General features: G+C 55.4%; 2 protein-coding genes, 1 long non-coding RNA gene and 1 other non-coding gene across 6 annotated transcripts in view; 3 read left to right on the forward strand and 1 right to left on the reverse strand.

The window, feature by feature from the left end:
• FANCI (FA complementation group I) overlaps window positions 1-919 on the forward strand; it is a 53,372-nt gene extending 52,453 nt beyond the window's left edge. Inside the window, exon 38 of one of the 2 annotated variants that reach the window (XM_039858299.1) lies at window positions 246-919. In XM_039858299.1, the coding sequence (XP_039714233.1) occupies window positions 246-308 (63 nt within the window). In that variant the 3' untranslated portion in view covers window positions 309-919. The remainder of the gene's footprint in view (window positions 1-245) is intronic. The other variant, XM_039858300.1, reaches the window with a different exon arrangement.
• On the reverse strand, window positions 164-16,606 carry POLG (DNA polymerase gamma, catalytic subunit). Of its 2 annotated transcripts, XM_039858301.1 has the most exons (22): window positions 15,954-16,606; window positions 13,007-13,202; window positions 12,000-12,164; window positions 11,738-11,884; window positions 11,512-11,591; window positions 10,051-10,233; window positions 9,796-9,947; window positions 9,530-9,656; window positions 8,430-8,666; window positions 7,366-7,483; window positions 7,091-7,177; window positions 6,678-6,785; window positions 6,051-6,211; window positions 5,237-5,290; window positions 5,021-5,138; window positions 4,458-4,593; window positions 4,095-4,341; window positions 2,782-2,904; window positions 2,491-2,659; window positions 2,168-2,376; window positions 1,188-1,348; window positions 164-642 (listed from the first exon to the last, which is right to left on the reverse strand). In XM_039858301.1, exons 1-22 carry the CDS (start codon window positions 16,568-16,570, stop codon window positions 584-586), a joined length of 3,654 nt encoding a protein of 1,217 aa, XP_039714235.1. In that variant the 5' UTR covers window positions 16,571-16,606; the 3' UTR covers window positions 164-583. The 2 variants fall into 2 exon arrangements, with proteins under 2 accessions (XP_039714235.1, XP_039714236.1); XM_039858302.1 differs by lacking the exon at window positions 5,237-5,290.
• Window positions 13,201-25,486, forward strand: LOC120599312 (uncharacterized). The gene is made up of 4 exons (XR_005651862.1): window positions 13,201-13,819; window positions 14,948-18,581; window positions 19,605-19,777; window positions 23,562-25,486. It is a non-coding gene; the product is annotated as an uncharacterized LOC120599312 (long non-coding RNA).
• On the forward strand, window positions 17,860-17,932 carry TRNAR-UCG (transfer RNA arginine (anticodon UCG)). Its single transcript has one exon. It is a non-coding gene; the product is annotated as a tRNA-Arg (tRNA).
• Window positions 25,487-26,096: the final 610 nt, after the last annotated feature.

Here is a 26,096-nt window from a genome sequence, read left to right on the forward strand (position 1 = left end):
GATGACCTTTCTCTGACATCCTGTCCCATGCATCTCCCCAGGTCTAACAAAAATCCCAAAGGAGAGGCTTGCACTGCTTTACTCTACTCTGAGGCCTCCCCTCTTTAACATCGGTCAGTGCCTCCTGTGAGAGGGAAGGGGGAGAAAGCATGACCACACAGGCTTTGATGAGAAGATAAAGGGTTTTTATTTCCACTGCCTCTGAGCAGGTTTATCAGTAGAGCGTTACTTCTTTCCACTTCTAGGACACTGCATCAGAGCACGAGGGACAGAACAAAGAACCAGCCAAGAAGAAAAGAAAAAAATAAATGCCTGAGTTAATGTGAACTTTGGGGCTTCTGCTTTCTTTTTACCCAACGAGCAACAGTACCCCCTTGTCCTACAGCCTGCACCGATGTTGGCGTCTTGGTTCTGAACCTACTGAACTCAACTGCACCTTCAGTCACAGGCCATCATCCCTGGCAGGTCCTGCCACTGAGAAAAGCACAGCAGAAAGCCTGAGTTTGGGAGCCTGCACCACTCAGATGAAGCTCCACGGGAGCAAATACAGAGCCTCCAGGCAGAGCTACAGTCCAGGCTGGCTTCATTTTTCCAAGGAGCCTTTGGTGAGTTCAATTATCTGGTAAATATCCAGCGCTTCACCTGAAAGATAATGCAAATTGGTTAGGATGCTTTCTCAAGAGTTGTACCTTGGAGCTCAGAAATGACAAAAGGACCTTAATGTTAAGGTCACAAAGGAGGCTGCAAAGGCAAGAATAATGGCCATGTTACATTTGGAGGGTGCACATTCTTTTTATATGTTTGTCTTAGATACACTTTAAGTAGAAAATAAGCTTTCTGATTTACTTGTTTGACATTCAAAGCACGATTTTCTCAAAAGAATGCACTCTGACTTTGCACAATAAATCTTTAAACATTTCTGGTGTGGTTGAAGAGGGGAAAGGTACAGGTAGAAGAAACCAGAGTTTCAAATATTCCTTCATTTCCTATGAACAGTTTTCTGGAGAGACATCCCTTTGTGATTTCAATATGCTCACTTTGGACCCAGAGCATATGTAGCCTAGTACACAGCACAAGTTAAGAGTGGATTTCTCATCCTCTGGTGCCCCAAGCTTCCTCTTGTCCAAGACCACTTCCTAGTCCACCTTACATCCTAAACGTAATGAGGAACAACGTGTTATGCTCACCCTGGGGAATCCCGTATCTCCTTTCCATCCCAGTCGGGTTGGAAGGGGTTTTACAATCCATGGTCACTTCCTTCCTGAGGCACTGGTCAATATCGACAGCACTGAAAAAGGCGACCGACTGGGGCAAGTCGTTGAGACCCAGCTTGTAGGCAAACATGCACCTGGAAGAGACCCAATCTCCGCTCAGGCGTGCCCCTGCTGTGAGCAGTGGAGAAAGACCGGTCTCCCCTGGAGCAGAGCTGAGTGAAGGGCCAGCACCGCCCTCCATCCCACCACCTCCCACTGAGATACTGAAATGCAGATGCAACTCCAGACACACCTTTTTTTTCCAGTTTGGCACACATTGATGCAAAATCTCCTTTCGGGTATTTGAATTATACGAGGATTTTGTTAGCTTTGTTAAGCATAACCGCCCAGGAAATAATGAAGGCAGCAACAGAGACAGTGTTGTTATAAACATTATTTATCCATTAATCAGATCACAATTCCCAAACTGGTTCTGAGTGGCGGATCAACATGGAACTTAATATCATTTAATTCAACCATATAAATTTTACTCTGAGAAAATACAATATATAAAATATGAATTATTTTTAAATCACATTTGAGTTTCTTCATTGTTAGCAGAATGACAAACTTGGCACTTAAACCCTCAATTTTTTATGAGTTGAGAAAAGCCTGTCATTTGATTTTCAAAACGGAATGGTCTGTTTCTAGGGGAGCACAATTAGAGAGCTACCGTTTGACACTCCCCTGACCTCCTTTCCTTACCACCTGCGTGGTGACACTTTCAAACTCAAGAAATCTTAATTTTAAAAGTTGAGGCCAGCCTGTTTCCAACTTCTACAATATTTTTAAACTAGTCATAAGGACTGAAACTTTCATTTCTGGGGAAATGAAAAACTCACAGATCACACTCATCCTGGCCCCAAACCCTGCAAGTAAAATTCAGCTGGTCCTGAGGCTGCGGCCCCGCCTACCTGGTCAGGAGGTTGGTGACCTGCAGGGCCAGGGCAGCGCGGTAGCGGTCCTCCTCCCGCACCAGGTAGCGAACCTCGTCATGAATGCTGATGCAGAAGCGCCCGTCGATGGCAAACTCCTCAAACAGCCACTTCATGGCCACGAGCATGAGGTGTAGGTAGTCCACAGCAGAGCTCTGCACCACCCAGTTCACACGACTGGTCATAAACTGGGGAGGGAAGGTGGACGCAGGTGAGGGATGCTGCCAGATACCAGTTCACTGGGGTAGGAGGGGCCTGCCCTCCCTGTGACCCTCTCCCCATACTACACGGGTGCAAGATACCTCCCCCTGCACGGCTGAGGGCTCCAGGGCCCGGCTGATGCGGCAGCCCAGCACCGGGGTACGCGGTGTGTCGGACATGGCGATGCTCTCCAACTTGTTGAACATTTCTGACTCTGTGCCCCCCATCCACGCGCGTTCTGCAACCACCTCCCACTTCTTCCTGCGGGACCTGGGGGACCAGGAACACAGAGACCAGGCTGTCTGAGTCTCTCAGAACTAAATGCATCCCAGCTCTCCTGGGGCCAGCCCCGACCATCCCTCTATCGCCCTTAGCACACGGACGGTTCTCACTTTCGTGCAGCTTCTCTCTGGATCTTGCGCAGATCCTGCAGGGAAACCCAGCCATCTTCAGTCCGCTCCACAGAGAGGTGCAACTGCGTCACCAGCCACTCGCCCTCATCCGACAGCCGATACCTGAGAGCAGGGTCACTACCGTCATCCCCACGTGAGTGCCTCCTGCCGGGTCCGCATACCATCTTATCCATTTCCATAACCACCCTGAGTCCTGCCTATCCCCTACAGTCCCTACTTCAGAGGGGGAGATCAGCACAGAAAGGCTAAGTGACTTGCTAGGGACACATGGCCAAAAAGAGGTAGAGCCCAGAGTAGCCCAATAAGGGGCAGAGACTCCAACACAACTGCCAAACAACCAAGAGGTGCCAGGTACCATTCAGGACGCAGACCGGCATGGGGGAGAGCACGCTGGGAGGGCTCCCACTGCCTCAGGCTCTCGGCTTCACTGCAGCCTCAGCCATCACCAGATTTGTCCCCTCGTGGCTTCAGAGCCACTTCACTCACCAGCTCAAAGGTATACCGGCACTTCCCCTTCCTCGATGCCCGTGGTCCAGGCTCCCCTGTGAGGCCTTCAAAGGCCTCCACAGCTAAGGTCCAACCTCCTGTGTCGTCACTGCCCCGCCTCTGCCAGCACATGCCACCCACAGTGCCAGCTGCACCCAGCCCACCTCATCCTCTCCACGCTAGATGATACCCAGCTTCCCTTGCCTGTGGGTGTGCAGTCACCACTGCACTGTTTATCACTTATCTTTTAGTGTTTCATGAGGAGGTCAGCTAGTTAAACATAGGCACTATATTCTCCCCAAGGAAGTTAGAAGTGTCCCTTTTCTCCCTCACACTGGCTGCAGAAATCTTCCTTGGAGCCTGCTGAGGCCCAAGCACACAACCAGTAGCAGTATCAGGAAACACACGGCCTGCCGCTCCCCCACATGAGAAGCAGTTTACAGTCTCTGATTTTCCAAAGAGCCCTCCTCTCAACTACTGTGTCACCTGCCCGCTTCGCTCATTCCCCGGAAGCTTAGGAATTTGCAACACCACAGTACTGTTTATTCTGCGTGACCAGGGCTGCTGACCTGCTACCACTTGGTGACAACATAATGAAAGTACAGCTTTACCCCTATGAAAAAACCTGTTCAAGACTGACTCTTAAGCAAGTGTCACAACCCAAGAATAAACCATCTTAGAGCTAAGTCACAGGTTTGAAAGGAGAGGGGCCACAGATAACAGGAAAGGTAGAAAAGACAGGGCAGTAAAGGGTAGTAAAGGCCTGGAGGAGAAAGATGATGGCGGGGGAGGGGGGGGGCGCTCACCGGCGAAGGCCCTTGGTGATGGCATACATCTGCTGGGCCTTCTCGGCTGCCTCCTGGCGCGTGAGCCGATGGTTGAACTGCATGAGCAGGCGCTCGGCGAAGGGCTGGCCTGCTCCATAGATGCGGCCGTAGTTGAAGATCTTGGCATGCTCACGGCTGATGCCCACTGTGGTGGCGGTCTTACTATGCAGGTCAGTGCCCCTGCTCTTCCGACCCTGCAGAGTCATCCACCCAAAGGCCGTGCAGCCTGTGGGGCAGGCCAGGAGTGAGGCAGGAGGCTCAGAAACCCTGTGCTCCCAACCTCGAAACCTGGGTCCCAGGGCCAGGCTGCCTCCACTCTGCCCAGCCCTGGTTCCTGCTCACCATGCATGCCGGCAAAGTGGGCATCTCCAAGCACAGCTGCAATCCACAGCTCCTGTGAATCCACGTCAGCACCCACGAGGACATAGCCCGGTGGGGCCTGCACCATGGCCTTCAACTCGCTGCCTACTCGGTCGGGCTGCAGGAAGAGTGAAGTCAGGCCCTGCCTAGATGCCACCATGAGACTCCTTCCACCCCACTCCTAGAGCCAGACTTGATGACAACACTGGGGACTTTACTGAAGGGGTGGCTTTAGGAAGTGAAGACAGTGCTGCCCCAAACTCCCAGTGACGGCCGCCTTCAGACATGAGGCTGACAGGTAAAGAATCCCTACCCTGTGCCCGATACCCGATACCCCATTTAGCCACAATGGCTGTGGCTATCGTGCCTTGTCAACATCTGGCCAGGAATGTGTTTACTGGTAACTGATAAGCTGTGAAGCTAGACTGGAACCTGAGTCCTGCCTGGCCCAGATTTCATGTTCCTCACGAAAGGCCCTCCACGACCTCCGTTTCTAGAGACACAGGAGAAGAAGGGCAGGGACCAGAGGTGCAGATAACACATACCCGGGCATTGCTGGCAGTGAGCCACGTGGGCTCCACAGCTCGGCGGGTGATGGTGCCAGCGGTCACCACCTGGGGCAAGATGGCCCCATAGCGGCCTTCCTCATCGTAGTCTGGGTGCCTGTGGGGAGGAAGAGAACATGAGCCTCAAAGCTTGCTTTGACCCGAAGACCCACCCCACTCAGGTCTTCTGCCTCACAGCCACTTGACAGGCCATACCTGGTCACAGCACGGGGCAGAGCCGACCTAGGCAGCCATACCACCATCTGGGAGCTGTGGGAACAGACAGGCTGAGGCTCAGGCAACCATGGGGGCAGAATCCATGCCACCAGGGCCCTCAGTGCCCAGTTTCAGGAGCTACTGTGCTCCCTCCTTGCCCAGCCTCCACCCTCTTCCCACTGACCTGACAGTGTGGGCCCTGGCACAACCACGTAGGGTCCTAGAATCTACTAGGCAGGAGCCTATTCCATCTGGGAACTGGCCAGGCCGCCAAAGCAGCACCTGCCCTCATCCCAGAGTACTCGAGGCATCCAACAGCAGCCTTGTCACCACTGCCTAATCCATACTCAGGACAAACTGCAAGCCATCACGGCACTCTTCTCACGAGACTGCTGCTGGCAGCCACCACCACCTTCGAACTAGTCTTCAAGATGAATCAATTTGCCACTCCCAACTATAGGATCCTGCTCCCAGTCCCCAACAGAGGACCAGCCCTGGTCCTCAGCCACATCCCACAGCTCCAGCAGTTAGCTAAGGGGTCCTCTGAGAGCTGGGAGGGGCCATCGAGGACCTATAGTACCACCCTTTAAACATACACAGGGAAATAAGCTGGAGAGGGAAAGAGACTTGCCCATGGTCACAGAGCACCAGGACTGCCAGCAGGCCTCTGCATCACAGCTGGGCCACCCTTCCACTGCAGCACAGGCTAAGTCAGGGGCCCCAGGGTTGGACATGAGGGAAGGGAGTCCCAGGACTGCAGAACCCTGGCCAGGGGCACAGACAGGCACGTCTCTGCTCTCCCATGGTGGCCCACCTGATACGTTTATGGGCATTCCTCCAGAAAGAAATCATTTTGTTGATTTCCAAGGCCCGGGGCCCACTGGCACCTCCTGGGCCAGCCTGCAGGGTGCCATCCTCCATCTTGGGCAGGAAGTCCTTGGCAAAGGGGCTGCCCACATTGAAGTTGTTACCATCCTAGAGGGTAAAGGAAGCAGGGGCTGGAGGCAGGTGGCAGACTCCTGGCTGGGGAACCGATGCCCTGTGCACCTGGGGTCTGCCCAACACCTAGCCCAGACCTCCAGCAGTCTGGAGCAAATCCGACTGCCACGCACAGAAGCAGACACTAATACACGGACTCAAACCTGGCTCCCCGCAAAGTAACCCATCAGGTAGCAAACATGGGGTAGCAAACATGGTGCCAGACACTTGACGTGCCAGCATCGATGTCATTTAGTTCCACTACTATGCCCTTTCCTACCCAATTTTCAGAAGGAAAACAGGCTCAGAGAGATGATGCTATTTGTTCTGGGGTGATACTCTGCCCCAACTACTACTGTCATTCCTGCAAAAAGGGGAGCGAGTTTGAGTCACTCTGGAGGCATGCTGTGGGCCCTGAGCACAGTCAGGACACCAAGGACAAGCGGTAAATCAGGATACACACCTTGTGAGGGAGCTTGAAGAACCAGCAGCCGGGGATGTCCACATCATTGTAAGGTCCACTGCCATGGTGATAAGCTGGCTGGCTGGCTTTTGGGCCACCAGCACCAGTCTGTGGGGGCCACACACGTAGATGAGGCCCTGCTCCAGCACCTGCATTCAGCGAGGGCCATGGGGTAGGGGATGGGAAAAGGGCCTGAAACACTTAGCAGGTAAGCTAGGAAATGACAGACGGCCACCAGGTCTCAGGCTTCCTCCCTGACTTCCCAACCAGTGTGGGGCCACCAAAGGCAAGGCGGCATCTCCCAAGCCCCCAGGACCTTGAGAACTCCGGTGGGGAAGAGCTACTTGGGCCCAGGAGAAGGGCCCAGCCGCCCAGCACCCACACCCAGAGAACATGAACACAAGCCCACTCACCAGAACTGGGGGCTGACCCGGAACCACCGCTTGCAAGCTCTCCACCTTGGCCTCGGCCTCCACCTCTAAGAAGCCCAGTTCTTCCACCTGGATGGGCCCAGGGTACCAAAGGAGTGAAGCAGAGGCCGGGTCAGGCCAAACCCACCAGCCCGTCCCCAACACGCAGACGGCACAGGCAGGCCTGAGGTGAGGATCGGCACACCCGGTGCCCCACTTCTCCCTTCCTTGAGAGGAAAGAGACCCCTCCCCAGGGCTCAGGCTGCTGCTCGCCTCACCGTCTGCCACACGGCGCTGCTCTCGGTGAGCAGGAACTCCTCGGCCAGGCCGGCCTGCAGCTCCGGCTGCTGCTTCCCCTGCTCACGACAGTGCTTCCTGTACAGGGACTCGATGGCTCTGGGCAGAGAACAGCAGCAGCAGCCTCGGGTTATGGGTGCCCACTCCGGGCCAGGCGGCTGGCTGGGGGCCTTCCACAATTCCCCTTGTTTAGTCCTCAGAATCAGCTCTGAGGCAGAAGTGGACAGCGCTCTCCCTGGTTTTTAGACAGCGAGTGACAAATCGAAAATGACATAGCACCCTGGTGGCAGGCTGAGGTTAGAGGTCTGACTCAAATCTTAGCTTCTCTTGTGCCACAGAGATGCCACCTCCACAAGAAGAGCTCTGGGATCAGAGAAGTGGGAAGTCGGGACCTGGCCACCCCCAGACTGGTTCCTGCCAGCTCATCCGCCCTCAGGCTAACAGTGGCAAGGCTGATCCAGCCCCTCTTGTCCGAAGACCCCACACATGACTCAGGCTGTCCTGCAGAGCCGGGATTCTCGATTCCGGGCCACTTCAAGTGTTGTGGCTTCTCCCCAACACCTGCCTATCAAAATCTCAGGTTCGTGACCTCAAATCAACTGATTTCCCTGGGCCTTTATTTTTGTCAGCGCTACAATGGGGATAACCACCCTATCTCATGGGGCTGCTTGGGAACAAATGAGCAAAGCAATGCTAACGGTTTATTAATAACCCAGATTATAATTAGTGCTCAATAATTTATACTAAGAAAAACAAAAGCCCATCTCCTTGCCACTTGTGACACCCTCCCCCTGAATATTCCTGTGAAGGCAGCTGTGCTGTTGGGCCCAAGAGCAGGACCTCGGTGCTCCGCACTCCAGAGCACCGTGCCCTCACCCCCGACAAGGCTGTGAAGCCCACAGGGAAAAGGCAGCCATGGAGGAAGGACTGGAGCCCAGACTCTCCGACCCCACGCTCCTCCCACTGGCCTGCACTGGACCTGGTTTCTCCAGCAAGGGGATGGGTCCTCAGACTCCCGCCTCTTCCTCCTGAGCCTGAGCCTCACCTGTAGGGGCAGGACACCCCAGCCGATGCTAAGGTGGTGCCCTCTGGCACCTTAGCCAGGTTGTCCCGCCGCCCGGGCACCAAGTACCCCCAGCCATGTCGCTCTGAGAAGTGCAGAGGGAAGCCGTCCCAGGTCAGTGCCATGAGTTTGGGTGTGATCCGCATCTGCAGGCTCAGGAGGCTGGGGCCTGGGGTCCACGCAGGGTCATCTAGCCGGGGACAGAGCTTCCGGTACCACCTATGCCCCACCAGAAGAGAAGAGTGTCACAGTGGTAGGGTGAGGACAGCGTGACTGCAAGGCAGACTCTCTCCCCCATAACATGCTCCGCCCAACCTCCAAGGCCCCAAGGTTTTCTTCTGGCGACCTCAGTCTCCAGTCACCATCTTCTCCCTCTGGATGTGGCCAGGCCCCTCATAGAGTCCCCAAGAATAATTGGAAGATCTCTAAAGGAAAGAGCCTGGGCTAGCCAAGAGCAAGGTCCCCAGCATGGCTCAGGGCTGGCTTCCTTCCCAAGCTCCAGAACGAGCAGGCGTGCACCGCTGCTCTAGTGACAAGCCAGGGCCTTCAGAGCTGCCTCTCAGTGCCATTCACCAGGCCTGACACAGGGTGAGGCAAGTGAGGCACGCGGAGCACGAAATTTAAAAAGGCCTCACTCTCAGGGCCACACAAACGCAAAGCTGACACCCTGCTATTCACACTGGCTGCCCCTATTTCCCCATCTCCGCCATTCTGAGGCTCAAATGAAGAGTCACCTCCTTAAGGAAACCTTCCCTGATCTCCCCAGGCAGAGTTAGGCACTGTCTAACTCTTCCGTGTCATCCTGGACATAAACACCAGCTGCACTGGCTGGTCTGCATGCCTGGCTCCTCCTAGGATGAACGAGCTCCTGGAAAGGAGCTGTGTTCCTGTTTGTGCCCCCAGTGGCTGCTATGGGCCGGCATATGGCAGGTGCTCACTGCACCTGTACTGAGTGAATCCAGTCAGCCAGAGGTCAGAGTGAACTAGTAGGAACGAATGGCAGCAAGCCGGCCCATTGTGCCGGAGTCCAGAACGGGCATCCTGAGATGGGGCTGAGGGTATATTAGGGGGACAGGACTCACCCAGGGTGTCCGGGAAGGTGCTGAGGCCTCTTGGGCAGGAGCTCTGCGGTCCCCTTCAGCTGCTCGAAGCAGACGCGGGCTGTGACATCTCGTCGCAATTCCTCCTCCTCACTGGGGGGGCCGGGGTCTGCACAGGGTGGAGAGGACAATCAGAGCCAGAGGAAGGGTCTCTCGGAAAGACCTGCCCAGCCTACTTGTCTCTGGAAGGCTGGAGGGACACCTGCCCAGTGCCCACCCCCACCCTACCTCCCGCCCATGCTCCCTACCTTCCTGATCCTCGGGATACCCTGGGACCCCAGCCCCCTCGACAGGCAAGTTGCTGGTGGCTGCTGGCTCCTTCCTCTTCACTTTTGCCTTCTTCTGCTTAAACTCTTGCAAGTCCCACTCCAGGTCCCAGAGCCAGGGGTCTTCTTTGTACCTGTATAGCCAATCCACCAGCGCAGGACTGAGACCAAGCCAAAAGCCTGGACTCCTGCCCACCTGTCCTCTGCCTGGATCCTGCCCGCCCAAGGCTTGGCTACCTCTCTCCAGAGACCAGCTGGCAGGCATCGTTGGCCAGATCCATCAGAGACTTCTTCATCTCCCGCTGGAGTTCCTCATACGTGCTCTGTGCCTCCGCCAGGTAACGCTCCCAGTTCTGGTTGACAGGCAGGTAGGAGACACCCATCTCCAGCATTCCGGCCAGAGTCACCGGGTGGGGACACCTTGTGGTAAACACCAGGGCTGCCATAAATGACCACGGGAGACAAGGCTTTGGCCCAATCCCTGAGCCGGTTTGGCAAGCCTCAAGTCAACCACCCATGCAGCATAACTCTAAAGTCAAAGAGACAGGGTTAAATCCCAGTTTTCCCACTTCCTAGCCATGAGACCCAGGGGAAGTCACTTCACCTCTCTGAGCCTCAGTCCCTTCATCTGTAAATGGGGATACAGTCATGTGCTGCTTAACAATGGGGATACGTTCTGAGAAATACGTCCTTAGGCGACTGTCATTGTGCAAACATCACAGAGTACACTCACACAAACTAGATGGTACCAGACACCTAGGCTCTATGGTGTAGCTTATTGCTCCGAGGGTACAAACCTCTACAGCATGTCACTGTACTGAATACTAGAGGCAACTGTAACACAGTGGCCAATATTTATGATCTAAACACATCTAAACACAGAAAAAAAACAGTAAAAAGATAGCGTGTGTTTGTGTGGATGACGTGCTACTGTATATAGAGAACCCTGAAGATTCGACCAAAAAACTATGAGGGCTGATAAATGAATTTGTAAAGTAGTGGGATACAAAATTAATATTCAGAAATCAGTTGCATTTTTATACACCAATAACAAACTATCAGAAAGAGAAATTAAAAAGCAATTCCATTTTCAATATCATCAAAAAGAACCCCTATGAATAAAGGAAGTAAAAGACTTGAACTCAGAAAATCATAAGACACTAAAGAAGCTAAAGAAGCCACAAATAGATGGAAGCACGTACTGCACTCATGGATAAGAAAAATTAACATCACTGAGATGTCTATACTACCCAAAGCAATCTACACGAACCCCACAGTATATCTGGGTGTTTCACAGATGAGAACACTGAGGCTCAGAGAACTGAGTAACTTGCCCAAGGTCAAATCAGTTGGATACCAGGGTCAGAATTTGAACGGAGTCTGACATTTATGACTCTGACTGGATCAGAAGTCTGAGTTACTAGCAAACATACCAGGATGGATGTAAAGCCCTTAGCTCCAGATCTGGGTGCAGAGCGGGTGCTTGATAAACTGAGACCACACACGAGGCTCCAGCACAGCCCTCAGCCCTCCTCTCCAGGGCCCAGGTGGCCGCCACTGGACAGAGTGGCTCCATCCTTTCTGCCAAGAAAGGCTAAGTCCCCCAGCCTAAGGAGGACCCAGCACCACCTGATGACAGTGGGCCCAGGTACTGGGAACCCGCTGACTCCCAGGGGCCCCACAGGGGTTCCCCCTCACCTCTCCAAGAAGAGTGGGAGCTGCTGCTGGAAAACCTCATAGGTGGCCCACACGTCCCGGGCACAGTACTGCATCAGGTCCTGGCACGGGCGACAGGAAGGCGCTGAGTGGGCAGCCGTCCCACCACCACCGCCAATCTCAGGGTCAGATCTGGCAGCTCTAGTCCCCGGGTTCAGCTAGAGGTCTGCCACAGCCCACCTCCCAGAGCCCCTTTGCAGCGCCATACCTGGAAGTTCTCACGAATGTCCTTCATACTACCCTTGACAAACAGTTCTCGAGGCTCCTTCTCTAAGGAAGGCCCCCCAACATAGAGGCTGTGCACGTCTGCTAGGTTATTGACACTGCTGATGTCCAGCCAGTCCCAAGATGAGATCTGAGGGGCCAGAGCAAGAGACATAGCAGATCAGCTTGGCCTAAGGCCAGACAGGCGGGCTGATAAAGGGGTCCCAAGCACCCTGCTCTGGCCCCTCCTCGCAGTGTGTCCTCACCGCCGGGCCGCTGGCTTTGCTCTGGGACTTCTGGCTTCGCTGTGTGGGGTGCCGAGCCTTGTGCTTGCCCTGCTTGGCTGCCATCCACAGACTGCGCTGGAAGCTGCTTAGCCCTGAGATGGCCATGTGCATGCTCATGGTGTCCAGGAAGCGCATGCGGGAGCCCTGAGGAGAGACTGCAGGTGAGGGGCCAGCCCCATCTCAGCTCCTCACACAGCCTCCCCACACTAAAGACAGAATGCCTTCATGCTTGCTCATGACTGTCCCGGGATCTTCAAGGGGCCTGCCCGCCCAAATTCTAGCCACCCTTGAAGGTGCAGACATGGCTCGATCCCAACACCCAAGTCCTTCCAGCAGCCAGCAACAACTCTGAGGGGCACTTTGGGTACAGAGCAGCCAAAACAAGGCCTTCCGAGCTATCAGGCTCACCCCCAGCTCTGCCACTCACAAGCTCCGTGGCCCTGGGCAAGTCAGTAAGATGGTCTGAGCCTCAGCACCCTCAACTATGGGCTAAGGCTGCTCTCACCTGCCCTGCCTTTCTCCTAGGACCATTGTGAGAACACAGTGACAAAGCATTTTGCATAAAATTAAGAAATGTCACAACAGTACAGCAGGTGTGGTTCGGAGTGTTAGACGTGTCAAGCCCTCTGAACAATCCCATGAGACAGCTTCTGCCCTCTCCCTTTTTACGAATAAGGACACTGAGGCTCGGGGATGTTCAGGAGCTCACACTGCTCATCGTGAGTGGCCGAGGTGCCATGTAAGCCCAGGCTGCAGGCCCAGAGCATCCAAAGACCCATGCAAGCTCTGCAATGACACATGGAAAGAAGGGCCACTGTGACAACTCAGGTTCTGTACCAGGCAGGTCCTGGGGACAGACAGCTGGACACAGGGACCGAGGCAGGGTTGGTCAGCAGGAGGTCCTGTAGCGACGTCTCCCCTAGCCACTGAGTCAGGGCTCCTGGTCCGCTTGGGCCAGAACCTGCGGTTGGCCCCAGGAACCTTACCTGGATCAGGTACTGCTCCTTGATATGGGCTCGGTCAAAGGAGACATTGTGCCCCACCACTAACTGCTCCTGCCACTCTCGCTGGGTGGGGCCGCCGGCACTGGCAGGGACCTCCAGGGGAATGAGGTCAGCCGGCGACAGCTGGCTGGTCCAAGAGTAACGCTCTTCCACCAGCCGCCGGCTGCACCAGGAATACCTGAGGGAGGCGAGAGGCAGGCAGGTTCAGCATAGAGGCATGAAACTTATCAACACCCACTGCACACCTGCTGCCAGGTGCCAGGTCTTGCACTAGCAAGCTGGGGGCACAAGTGAGACCAATGGGTGCTCCTATCCCTCACAGAGCTAGGGGTCAGGTGGGACGCTGTGGGGGTATCTGTAGGGGAAGGGGGATGGGACAGTTACAAAAGCTACTTTACTTTTCAATTTCCACGGATAAAAATGGAGCTAAGTGCCACACTACTGGATGTCCCACCATTCAGCCTGAGTCATCGAGGTGTTTGTTAGCCAAGTGTTCACTAAATCTGTGATTGGCTCTGAGGTGTTTTATAAATATTATCAACCCCTCATGCCTGTAAACACAAAAGAGCTAGTGCTCAAAGGGCTATAAAGAAGATAAACAATTATAATAGAACCCAAAGTAGAAACCATTCTTGTTCCCCCCTCCATTTAAAGTGGCAAAAACAATGACGAATGCTGCACTCATATACAGGGTGAATCATCTGACGCCTGGAAAGATTCTGAAGGACAAAGAGCAAATCACACACCTTGTAGGTGCTGTGCTTCTCTGAGCAACCACTCTTGAGTGAGACTCGGGTAAGTGCCAGAATGAAGGAAATTATGCACATCTGCAAAGGATGTGGGTGGGAGGGACGGTGGATGAGTGCTGCCTGTTGAGGGCCTTAAACTGATTCAGAAAAGGCTGAAGTTTGCTCAAGACCCACAAGGCTAAGCGTGGGGGAAATGGTTGCTGAGGAAAAGGCCATTGTGAACCACAGATTATGCCAAAAGGTCAAGGCCATTCAGCATCAAAGTGAGTGATGAGGCCACATGTGTGGCCACCACAGCTGCAAAGGAGCTCCCTGCACCCCTTAAGGAGAGGAGGGGTTACTGCCCACAGTTTCAACAAACAAAACGGGGTTTTTTTTTGGTGGGGGGAGGGGCAGCAAAGAGAGATTCCTAGTTTTAAACCTGGTAAAATCTAACTCACACTCCAAAAGGTGGGAATATGCTCAGGGACTCAAGCTGAAACCTCCCCCCCTTCCAATTTAGCATGTCAAAGCCCTTAAAAACAAAGAAAAGGCGGAAAAATGTGAACTATTTAAGGCTATGGTGATTACAGGAACTTTAGTTGCAATTTAAAGCCAGACTGGTGTTGAGATCCTGGCCTGCAGCTGGATTATAAATTTGTGATAAGAAGAAAACCAAAACGCAAATACCTTTGGTAAATAGAGCCAACACCAATAATGCTACACGTTTCCTATGATCTCAGATAAATGGGGACAGCCTCCGTCATGTCCCTCTAGCCTGGGGACCAAAGCCCTTACCCGCAGCCTTTAGGAAACTGCCCTATTGGCAGTCCAGACTTCCCCTCCCTGCGGAAACTGCGGGCTGGTCAGGTACCTGGTGTTACACACAGCTGCAGCCATGTGGCAAGGACATGTCCAGGTTAAAAGTGGACAGCTATGAGGGCCCCACCAGGCATCCCCCACCCCACCATAGTCAGGGTTCCAGGAAGCCCAGGCTTCTGCCACCAGGCAAACTGAGCAATGCCCCCAGTACCATGGCAAGAATGGAATGAGAATGAGAGGAGGATGGAAAGAACAGGAGAGAGGTGAAGTTAGGAGAGGAAGGAGGAGGAAGAGAAAAGGAGACTTTGGGTAAATTGGTCAAAAATGATCAAGAGATCAAAAAACAAGTCTTTCTTGTCAATCGTTTCCTAAGTTTCTTTCAGCCACCACAGCCTACTTCACCTTCTCCAATGACGGGCGGTATCCCCTCTATTCTGACCATCAGGTTACACAGTAAGTACTGAGACTCTCATCTGCACTGGAACTAAATCAATGAGGAATCATCTAGTTTCGCTCTTTTCAGCGACGAATGCCTACCTTATCTATTTAGCCATGTTTTCACCATTCTCAACTGCATATTTAACATTTCGCAGCTTTCTTTACAAAGATGTAGCTTCCAATAGGAATAAAGAAACTGCCAACTTTTTGCTGGCCATGCCTGAAAGCATTAAGGTTGTAAATAGTATTTTAATCCTGGAATGAAGAATAAAAAAGGGGAGAAACAGTACTGCCATCATTGTTTGAAAAAGAAACTTGGGTAGCACTTAGAAAGGTACTTAAAAAGAAAAGAGGGAGACTGGATATACCTTTTGGGGACTAAAATGCCTGCTTGGGAGGCGGAGGGTCGGAAGCAGCATTTCTCAACAATTTCTCAACTGCGAGTAGTTAGGGGATGCTACCTCCAGGGGGGCATTTGGAAATGCTGAAGGAGGGGGTGGGTCTGGCGTTTAACAGAGCGGCAGGGATACTAAATGTCTTATGCTGCCTGGGACAGACCCCAAAAGGGAGATTTCTGCTCAAAGCCCCCAAATAGAAACACTGTTCAAATGTCTTAAACTAACTTCTCAGGAAGCTACTAGGAGAGGGGGTTAAGGCACCAAATCGAGGTGATCTTAAGTGGTCTTTTGGTCAGTCTCAAGTACAACACTCCACTGTGATTCTCCACATAGCCCCTATCACCACCTGACATCTGCTTGGGTGTTTGCTTACTGCTCGTGTCCTCCCTCTGCTAAAGCTGGGGTTCACCACGGATCAGCAATCACGAGAAAAGCACCCACCCCGCACACCGTGGAGGCTCAGTAAACGTTCACTGAACCAAGCTAGGAAGCTGGGCCCCCACGTATGCTAAAGTCCCCTGACCCGAGCGAGCCCCTACTTACCAGGCCGAGGGGGATATGGCCACCGCCAGCGTGGGGCAAGTTCCCTCTGCCAAGCAGACCTCCACGTCGAACACCAGGGCCGGCTCCTCGGGGATGGCCACGGGTACGGCCTCCCCCGCGGGGCCGTACCGGGTCCAACCCTCCGCCCAGGCCCAGCTCGGGGGCCGGGGGGGCAGCTGGGCCTGCAATAGCGAGTTGGCCGCCTCCAGGTAGGGCAGGCTCTGCTTCTGCGCCAGGAGGCGGAAGTGCTGGTCCAGGCTGCCCCCGTAGAGGGGGGGTAGGCGCAGCTCCACGTCGGGCAAGGGCGCGGCCGGCTGCCCCCAGAGCCCGTGCTTCTGCAGGTGTTCGACGCTGCGGCGCACCGCGGCCTCGACGGGCATCGCCCCGCCTGGCCCGAAGATTTGCTCGTGAAGCCCTCTCGAGAGCATCTGGATGTGCAACGGGTTGTACCGCAGCTGCCCGCCCTCCGAGGATGGCACTTGCGGCTGCTGCGGCTGCGGCTGCCCGTCGCTGGGGACGGGGACGGAGACGGAGCTGGAGACCCAGCGCCCCGGAGCTGGAACCGGCCCTGGCCCGACGACGACGCCGGCCACTTTCTTCCAGAGCAGGCGGCTCATGGTTGGTGCAGGGAGCCCCCCGCTGGGATTCAGGACACCTGGCTTTCGGCTCCAGCTTGGCTGCTTTTACTGACTGAATGACGTGGGGAGAGACACGTCCTGTCTCTGTTTTCTTGTCAGTGAAATGGGCCTGATCATGCCTGCCTTCCACCTACAAATTCTAAAGTAGACAGACGACATAAAGTGTTACTACAGAGGTATCAACTGTTACATTACAAGCCGTCATTCCTTGAGCACTCACGGCGTCCCAGGCAACGCGCCCGGCGCTTTTCGGTACATTTTCTCAGTTAAGCCTAAAACAGCCTGGGAAAATATCAATACCCCTGCTGAGTAAATTGAGGTTCACGTAGGTTCATCAGTGAACTTAGAGAAAGTGAAATCACAGATGCTGGTTAAAAACGCTGATTCTGGAGCAGCCGGTATGAATCCCGGCTCTGACTCTTAGGAGCTGCATGACCTTGGGCAAGCTCCTTAGGCCCCCATTTCCTACTCCGTAAAATGGGGTTAAGGACTCTGTCATACAGGACTGGATGACAACGGCGAATAGGTCGCGCAGCCCGGCCCTTGGCAAATTGGTGGCGAGGGCAACCGATCGCGACCGCCCAGGGCAGAGGGCGTAGCGCCGAGGTGCCAGCACCTGGATTCGAACCCGCCGGGTGGGCCGCCAAGCCCCGGGGCCCACACCCACACCCGGGCCGCGGCCCAGCGGGCCGAGGGCGGCCTGCAGGGGGCGTCGCCGGCGGACTCAGTGTTCCCGGCCACCCGCCCGTGCCCCGCGGCGGTGCCGCGGTGCGCCCTGGGACGAGCCCCCGCCTTGCTCGGGGCCTTACTCCCGGACAGGGGAGGGAGGGGCCGCGCCGCCGCTCAACGACCCGGCCTCCCCGGCACCAATCCCGCCAGAAACCTCGGTCCGCCTAGTGCCTCCCGGTCTGCGGTTCCCGACCCCAGACCAGCGACGCGGCGTCTCCGCGCGGCCTACGCAGCCTCGAGGTGGCTTGCGGCCTCCACCCGACCAGTCCGCCTCGCTGGCAGCCGCAACTTCCCGTCTGCGCCGCGCTCTGTCCCGCGGCTTACCCGAGAGGCAGGCGGGGAGACTCCCCGCGCGACCAATAGAAGGGCCTCAAGTGGACCGGTCCGCATGCGGGGGGGAAAGGGGACTTCCGGGTGTGCCCTCCCTGCACAATAAAAGTCCAACTCCCCTGCTCAAGAAGCAGGTGGGTCGGTCTTAGGCAAATTGGTGGGCGGTAATGAGACTTTGTAGGTTGTCTAAACAACCTCTCCTACGAGGCGGCCGCGTGGCCTAATGGATAAGGCGTCTGACTTCGGATCAGAAGATTGCAGGTTCGAGTCCTGCCGCGGTCGTAAAGAGGTGGGAGTACTCTTTTTGGTCCATTCCTCCTCTTAGGAATGGAGTGCTCGGACAGCTGCAAAGATCGTGCTGATTGCAACCCCACATTGAAGCCTGAGAACGCCCGCAGCTGCGGAAGTAACAGCTCCCAGACTGCACGCTCAGCATGTCCTGTGGAATTGCTCGCCTACGTGTCCCAGGACGGGGTGGGGTGCACATTTCTAAAATGTACCAGCTACGCGTACCCGCCACGTGGTTGGAGGAGTTGAGAGGACGATAATCCTATGCGGAAATCCCGATTTAAAATCAATTGATACACGAGAATGGCTGGAGTTCACCGCCGAAGGGAATCCTCTCACCGCACCAGCCCTGTGCGGCCTGGCCTCATCCTGGGCAATTATGATGGGTAAAAACACTGCCCTTTGTTGAAACCGAATCTGCCCGCTGGCTACTCCTCCCCACCGAGAGCGTCCTGTCCCCTCTGGCCGGAGGAGCAGCTAGAGGCTGCTTTGCAGTCTTTGTGATCTCTGCATCCACCTCCTGTTGCTCCAGGTGCACGAACGGCTGGGCTCTTGGTGCCCCGTAGTTGAAAAACTGTAAAGTACCTTGCAAAGGCGGCCCACGTGAGTCACGAGAGCCTGGAGACCCAGTTGTGCGGATGAGGTAAGCGAGGCTCAGAGAAATTGGACGCAGACCTGAGTGAGGTCACATACCTGATTAGGACTGAAAGTCAGTCTGAACTTTCTAGCCTGTGCGTGTGCCAGGACACTGTGAACTGACTTGAGAAACTGACTTCGGTATTTTTCAGGAGTGGGCTGCAGAAACACACCACTCCGCCACCTTGCAGGCTGATCCCGCACCCCGGCCCCGCCCCCTTCCCCTTCCGTGAGACAGATAGAACTCACACTCCAACCAGGGTTTATGAAGGCGGCACAGTAGCATTGAGCCTTGATCTTTCCATACATTTCCCATGACCGATTCAATCAATGGGTATCAGGGGGAGGGGAGGTCGCAAGAAATACAGACATGGCTACTTAGGCATATCTGGTCTTTCAGCTGGAGGAGTCATAGTGAATATGTCTGGGTGAGAAGGTTTCATGGAGGTGACATTCACCTACAATCTTAAACATACTGAAGAGAGAGGAGTATTCTAGGCAGAAGAGCTGCAGGTGCACATAAAGGCAGGGATTCTGTGCCCTGGAGAAACAGAAAACGACTGGGATGGTAGGAGCACCAGGGGGACACAGATCACATCACAGGGGGAGCCTGTATGCCTCAGAGGAACCTGGGACTTTATCCTGAGAGAGGCAGAATCCCACGGAAGGATTTTACGCAAGGAGGAGACATGATCGGGCTGGCATTATAGAAGGAAAGGTCTTTGCCCAGAAGTGTGGACAACATATCAGAGGAAGGTGATTTCTAAAGTGGAGGTCCAGTTAGGAGACCTCTGAAATCATTCAACTGAGAGAGGAGAGAGGGGGGTAGGGTAGCGCACACCTGAGGCTGAATCCTGGCTTCAGCAATTTCCTAGCTGTGTGCCTTTCAGCAAGTTACTTACCCTGAATTTTGCCCCTCAAAATGCCTAACATATAATAGAAGCTCAGCACATATTTGTAGAATGAATGTCAGGAACCCATCAAAACTTACGATCAGCTTCAAATCAGAACATCATGCTTGGGCCAACAGATATGCTGCTGCCACTGAAGGTGCGAGCCTAGGCCGGAATCTCGACTCTGCAAATTTCGGGCCTTGCCTGTACATCCTGTCATTTCCTCTTGCCCATCTACCACTCATCCTTGGAACAAGATCCTCGGACCTGAGAAAGGGCTTCTACTTCTTAATTTCCTGAGGTCCCGCAGGTATGAGAGGGACCCTGTCTGAAAGGGAAACTGCTGAGATGGGGAGGGTGACACTGGGAACGGACTGACAGTGCCGTGTGGACAAAGGGCATAGCTTACTTGGCTGCGGAAACCCTGGGAAAGGTCCTGAGCCTGTCCCATCAACCTCAGTCTACATGGGACCTTCTCGAAGGAGGCCAGGATAGCAGAGGGCCCAGTTCCAGATTGAAGAGGAGATGAGATTTAGGCCTGGAGTCTGGCTGCCTTACTCACTGGTGTCCCCATTAACGTGAATGCCTGTTTCCTGACCGCGAAGGGTCCCCCGCCACTCATGAGCGGGTTGAGAGGCAGAGAGGAGCCAGGAGGAGGAAGAGGTGCCCAGCTCTCGTTAGGCTACTGCATCTCTGTCCCCTCTATCCAGACCCGAAACCAGAGGGCAGACACCCCGCGCGGGTTCAGAGTTTTTCCTAATCTGCCCGCCAGCAGCCTAAGACATGTGCGCCTGCACCTCCCGGAAACTTCCGCCAGAGGGCGCTCTTGTACAGAGCGGGGAGCCCGGCTCAGGGGCGGGAGATCTGCGAGGTCAGACCCACCGCTGTAGGACCCCGGGCGGGTGAGGAGGACGGAAAGAGGAGGACGTGGGAGTGGGAGCCCAGGAGACCCTCAGGAGTTCCTGTGTCCCGCAAGAGCCTTGGCGTAGTCCGGCCAGATCTTGGTGACGGGGGGCGCGAGCTTCGGCCTTCCCAGCTTCAGGTCTGGAACCCAGTGGGAAGGGTGTGGCAGGGCAGCATTGCGAGAGCTCCAGCGGAGAAGCCAGGGGGCGCTGCTCTGCCTCCTCCGCTACCCATCTAGGCTGAGGTGGGTTCCGTGAAGTCACCTCACCCTAATGCCGCGCGGCCCGGGCCTGGAGGTCCGAGTCGTGAGGTCTTGGGAGCAGGGATCGTGCAGCGGAGGCCGCCCGCCCTCCCTCCCACCCCCCTGGGCCTGCAGGGCCCACCACCCAGCACTCCTCTTCTGCAACCAGAGCCCTCATCTGTCGCTTTTCTCCCTCGAGGGGCCCTGCCCCGGAGGAGGCCCACCCGGCCTAGGGACTCATCCATGACTCTCTCCTGGAGGCCAGCTCCCCGGAAGGGTGTGGTGGATCTTTCAACTGGACAGGACGGACTGGACCAAAAGTCTGAGTGACCTCTAGGTCTGGGTGTGTCCGTATTTGCCCTTGGACTCAATGGCCCCATAATGCCAGAGTAGGAGGAACAGGATGAGGCGGCACAAAGAACCTTGGGGAGCCGAGAAAAGCTACCCAAACAGCAACTGACCCTTTCTTGGGCATCCGTTTTGAGTGAGCTAGCCTCTACAGGGCTTCAGAAACAGTCACCCCAGAATGTGCCTCTGTGGTATGATTATTTTGAGCTAAAAGCAACTGAGACCCTGCCAGCTCTAGAGAAATTTCTGCCCCTCTCTGTTAACTACCTAGCAGAATCTAAATTAGGGGCCTTGCCCATAGTAGGTAGGCATTATCACCAGAAATATCTTTTTACGACCTGTCTATAGGGCACGGCAAACTCCTAATTACTGAACATCTGCAAACGACCTTGTTCCCCTCTGAAACCCCAAGATGCCTTACCTCATCTTTAACTCAGAACGTCATTATGTACCTCAATTTCCCTTCTGTCTGAACCTCTCACATATGTGGGGTCTCCGTCTCTCCCATGTATGTGGGGTCCCCATGCAAAACATATGCAATTAACTTTGGTTGTTTTCTCTTGTTAATCTGTCTCATGTAGATTTAATTATTAGATCAGCCAGAAGAACAGAAGAACGTTAAGGGTAAAGTTTCTTCCTCCCCACACCCTCTCGATGTCCTTTTGTGGGTTCAAGCTTTATGTGCTCAGTCTCTCCTAAGCCTTCTGTGGGCTCAGAGAGCCTTTGCATCCCTACAGGACCTGAGGGACGCTCTCTGGGGCATTCCGCAGGGCACTGGCGCACCAGTGTTTTAGCCAGTCCCCAGGTAGGCACTGAGGAGCTGAGTTCCCTGAGAGGCTCCCACGCTCTCTGACTCCTTGGGTTCTGAGGCAGGAGAGGGTAAGGCCGTGGGGGCAGGCATCCCTGGCACCAGCCTTGGCACCCTAGGAGCCTAGAAGCCATGCCTAGGGCCAGGACACCTTTTGTCCTTTGCCCAGTGAGCTGGGGAGGTCACCATGCTGGGTAGACCAGCCTTTGAGGACAACAAGGGGGCTCAGGACGGGACTGGCACTCCTTGCTGTGCTTCCCCTAAAAAATCTGGGCGACCTTTCATGTTCTTAACTCAGGAGAGGCTTGAGTCAACTAGAAGCTGGGAGGCTAGGCCCAGAGGGAAGAAGGAAGGGGGAAACACAGACTGTGGAGGAGGAGGTGTGATGTTGGTTGTTCCTCCATCCCATTTCTGAGATCTGGTTACAGCCTCCTCCAAAGCTGCCCAGAGGGTCCAAGAACCCAGTGACAAGCAATGGGGTGTGGCCAAGACCCCGGATGAGAGCGTGCAGACTGGAACAGAGTTGGCAAGAATCGTACTAGGCCTGTACCCATGCCCAGTCCCTCTGGACAGGGTGAGACCCAGATAACCCCTACGTGGACCTGCAGCATCCTGCGACTCCGAGGCATCCAAAAAAGGCAGCTGAGGGCAGGATCGGGGAGGACGAGAGGGGGCTGCTGGAGCCCGGGTTTGGCAGGCACCTCAGTGGGCCGCAGGGGCCAGAGTGGCGGCCTAATGGATTCAGGCCCGCCAGGCAGAGGCGCACCCGCCCTCCCGCCCAAGCTCTCAATAGCGGACAATGGCGTCCCGGGGTGACCTGAACAAAGAATTTGGAAGTAGTTAAACTGCAGAACACGTTCTGGGCCTGGGTGCCTCCTTTCAAAAAGAGCACAGGGAGAAGAAAAGAAAGCACTGGGGGGTGGAGGGGGTGAGAAAATGCCCAGGGGAAAAGTTGGTAGGTCGCTCTAGTTGCCGCCAGCTACCAGACGCCAGGAATTCAATAGGAAGTGGGGGAAGGGAGGGCCCAAGTTGGCCCGACCACAAGGAGAGGCTGAGAAAAGTCTGGAGAGGCCGAGTTAGCAGGCCAGTGTTTGTGCAGAAACCACCCCCCCCCCCAACTCCCACCACGGCTTCCACTCTGGGCCAGGCTCAAGAACTGGGCTGCCAGGAAGGCTGGGAGAAGCTTCTCTTGGGCTTTGGAGGCTAGAATGGGGCCGGTGGGTGGAGAGGGAGGGAGTGCCTGGGCCTGCCCCGGTCCCCCAGCGGAGATTCTAAATGCACTCTCTCTCTCTGGTCCTTGTGTCCAGTCCTCCAACTCACTGGGTCTCTCGGGGGCTCCTCTAGTAGGATCTCTCTGGATCCGTTTCCCTCTCTGACCCCTTTTTCACAGCTTGTTTTTGTTTTTCTTTCCCCATCCAGTTCAGAAAGGCTGGGTGCCCCCCACCCCCCGCCCTGCTTGCCCCATCGCACACAGCAGCAATCTAAACTCTTCTAGTGAGAATGTTCCTTTGTTTTTTCTTTTAAAGTCAGGCCTCTCGTTGTAGAAATGAAGGCCAATTATTATTTTTGTCTCTTATGTTTTTCTGAACTTTCTAATTTTTCCACAATGAGCACAGTCACAAAATGGGGAAAAGGGAAGAAGACATTTAGAAAAACAGTTACACTGGTGTCAAACTAATTTAGGAGGGGAGAAACCAGAGAGGTTATGGAGACCGAAAGTTTAAGTAAATAACATAACAAAAAACGGTCAGGAAATGCATTTTTGGGGTGACAAATCCTCTTTCCCTCTTCTAGCCCTTTCCTCGAGTTGTTTAGGAAAGAGAAGCAGGGAAGAAGAAAATAGCTGTGGTGGCTACTGCTTCTGAGAGGCGGATGGGAGACGGCGCGATCCGCCAGGCGGTTCACTCCTGTGGGAGGCGCTCGGTTTGCAAGGAGTTAATAGCGTTGCTCGTGAACTTGGCCTGTCTGTCTGACTCGTGATGGATGGTGAGACCCGCTGACAAGTTCAGCTGGAGGGACGTCCCCTTCTGCGGCGGCGGGAGAAACACTGGCAGAGGGGACCCAGGGAGAGCGGCAGGGCGCACGGGGAGGACGGTGGTTCAGCGTGGCCGAACGACCAACAAGGCGCGCTGCTCTGCCTGCCTTCTCGGCTCCTACCTCCCCTGGACCGCTCGCTTCTCTCCCTGGAGCCTTCCGTTAGCATCCTGGAGCACCGGAGTTCCCCGGGGCCCTGCGCTGTGTGTCCCAGAACCCCCTGCCGACCCCTGCGGGTAACGCGGAGGGGGAGGGAGCGGGGCATCCCGAGCCAGCCTCTCTGGAGGCCGAGTTCAGCATTTGGACAGCGGCTCCGGGGCGCCGCCAGCCCAGCACGTGGAGTTTGCAGGTGCCACAGCCCGGGTAGAGTGGAGTGGGGACGCCACTAGGCCTTAGAGAAGCAGGACCCAGCCTCGAGGGCTTCCAACGGGACCTGTTTCTCCGAGCTGAAATATCCCTTCCGGGCTCAATGGAGGCCCCAGGATCGGGCAATCCAGCGTGGATACCCTCAGCTAACCAACACTTGCTAAGGGAAAGATAAAACGCCCCAATTCAGCCCAGAGAGTAGACGTCCGTCCCATCAGCTCTCCATTCTCCCCAAAGCAGCCCGGATCCCCGAGCTTAGAGCTGCCAGCGAGGCTCCAACCCGTGGCTCGCCACCACCTCACAGGTTGGTGGCAGCTCCGGATGAGCCTGGTGGCGTGGGGAGAATGAAGGGTTCGAATGGCGCCGGGACTCCCCGAGACAAGCTGGGGGAGGCAAGCGGGGCGGAGGAAGGGGGCGCTGGGCTGGGCGCCCCTCGCAGTTTGCCTCCGCCCCCTCCATTCCGCACTGGTCGGGGTGAGGGGAGGGGGCGGGGGGAGCCGCGCTGACGTCACTGCGGGCCGTGCCCGCCCGAGAAGGCGGCGCTGAGAGCCGCTCAGAGCCCAGAGAAGCCGCGCACTGCCGGGAGCCCTCGCACCACCGCCACCCTGCCCGCCTCCCGCGGATCTCGGCCGTGCGTCCGCCAGCCTGGAGAGTGGCCAGAGCCGGGCCTGAGCCTGTGGACACGCCAGATCAGGGGCCGCAGAGCCGCTGTCCCCATCGCTGCCCCACCCCCGCTGCTGCCTCGCGGGGCCCCGGCCCCCTTCCCGGTCCGTAAGTGCCGCTGCCTGCTGTGTGTGTCTCAGTGAGGCTGGGGAGCGGGGGCTAGGGCTCGAGCGCGGTAGCCTCGGTTAGGGCAGCGTTAGGGAGCTGCTCTGGACTGGGAGAGGGGGCTGGGGCAGCCCTGCTCGGGCTTCCCATCGCCACCGGGCGGGGTGAGGGGTGCACTCTGAAGGTAGGTGGAAGGCGGGGCTCAGCCTCAAGGACCTGACCCACCGTCCCCGACAAATCGTCAAGGCCAAGGTCAAGGGTCGAGGGGCAGTGGGAAGTGCTCAGAGGTGAGGACTTTGGGAATGCAGAAAGGTGACAGGCGTGGATCCAGATGGAAGTTGTGAGGCTGCAGACGGGTTTAGCAGAAAGGAGGAAATGTTTCTGAAGTCAGCTTCCCGGGGAGTTCCTGGACAGCCCCTTCCTCGCTGCCTCTGCCTCTAACTCCCCTCTTCTTTCTCATCCCCTCCCCCACAAAAAAAGTAACAGAAAGTGGCTCCCTGGAAAAAATATTTAAAGAAGTAATGCAATAAACGGCACCAGTCTAGACAAGATTTATGGTACACTTTTCCAACTCTGTAATGGGAAGTTGCTGGGAAATCCTTCCTGTCCTGCTCCCCAATCGTGCCCCAGAACAGGCCTATTGGATCTGCTTGAGGGTGTCTCTGTAACCTCCAGTCCAGGCTCCAGAGAGTAAGGAAAATGAGGGCAGCTGTGGAGGTTGAGGCTGTGGTGAGGGGCCTCTCTGCAAGAAGGCTGGGGTTGGGGATTCGGGTTGGCCTTGGGTAGAATGGGGAAGTAGGTGGCAGAAGCTGGGAGAGGCTCTGGGGTGAGATGCTGGGAATGGTGTGTGCACCCATAAATACACATGCATCCAGATGCATCCAGAAATACACTATACATCCAGAAATAGTCTTTGTGCCTGGGCATAAATTGAGGTGCTGAGACTGAAAGGGAATCCCTTTTGAGGCCCCCCCCCATATCCTGGAAGAGATGGATCCTTTAACTACAGAGAGGAAGAGGATGGAGTTTGAGAGTCTGGCTTTCAATCAAGGGACAGAGGCCAGACGGTAGGCTAGGTGGACCCTGTTGTGGCGGGGGAGGGAGTTCATGCAAGGTTCCACTGAAGGAGACTCCATTTACACTACCAGCTGCTGGGGACCC

Source organism: Pteropus medius, unplaced genomic scaffold (genome assembly GCF_902729225.1).
Source record: "Pteropus medius unplaced genomic scaffold, Ma_sr-lr_union100, whole genome shotgun sequence".
Classification (NCBI taxonomy): Eukaryota; Metazoa; Chordata; class Mammalia; order Chiroptera; family Pteropodidae; genus Pteropus; species Pteropus medius.

Bases quoted from the DNA above. Each gene is read 5' to 3' on its own strand.
- POLG (XM_039858301.1), bottom strand. From the start codon at position 16,570: ATGAGCCGCCTGCTCTGGAAGAAAGTGGCCGGCGTCGTCGTCGGGCCA. The intron at 6,212-6,677 runs GTGTGTATCCTG...TTTACCCTCTAG, and splicing joins TCTTCAAGCTCCCTCACAAG to GATGGTAACAACTTCAATGT. The intron at 2,660-2,781 runs GTGAGAACCGTC...CTGGTCCCCCAG, and splicing joins CAGAGAGAAGCTGCACGAAA to GTCCCGCAGGAAGAAGTGGG.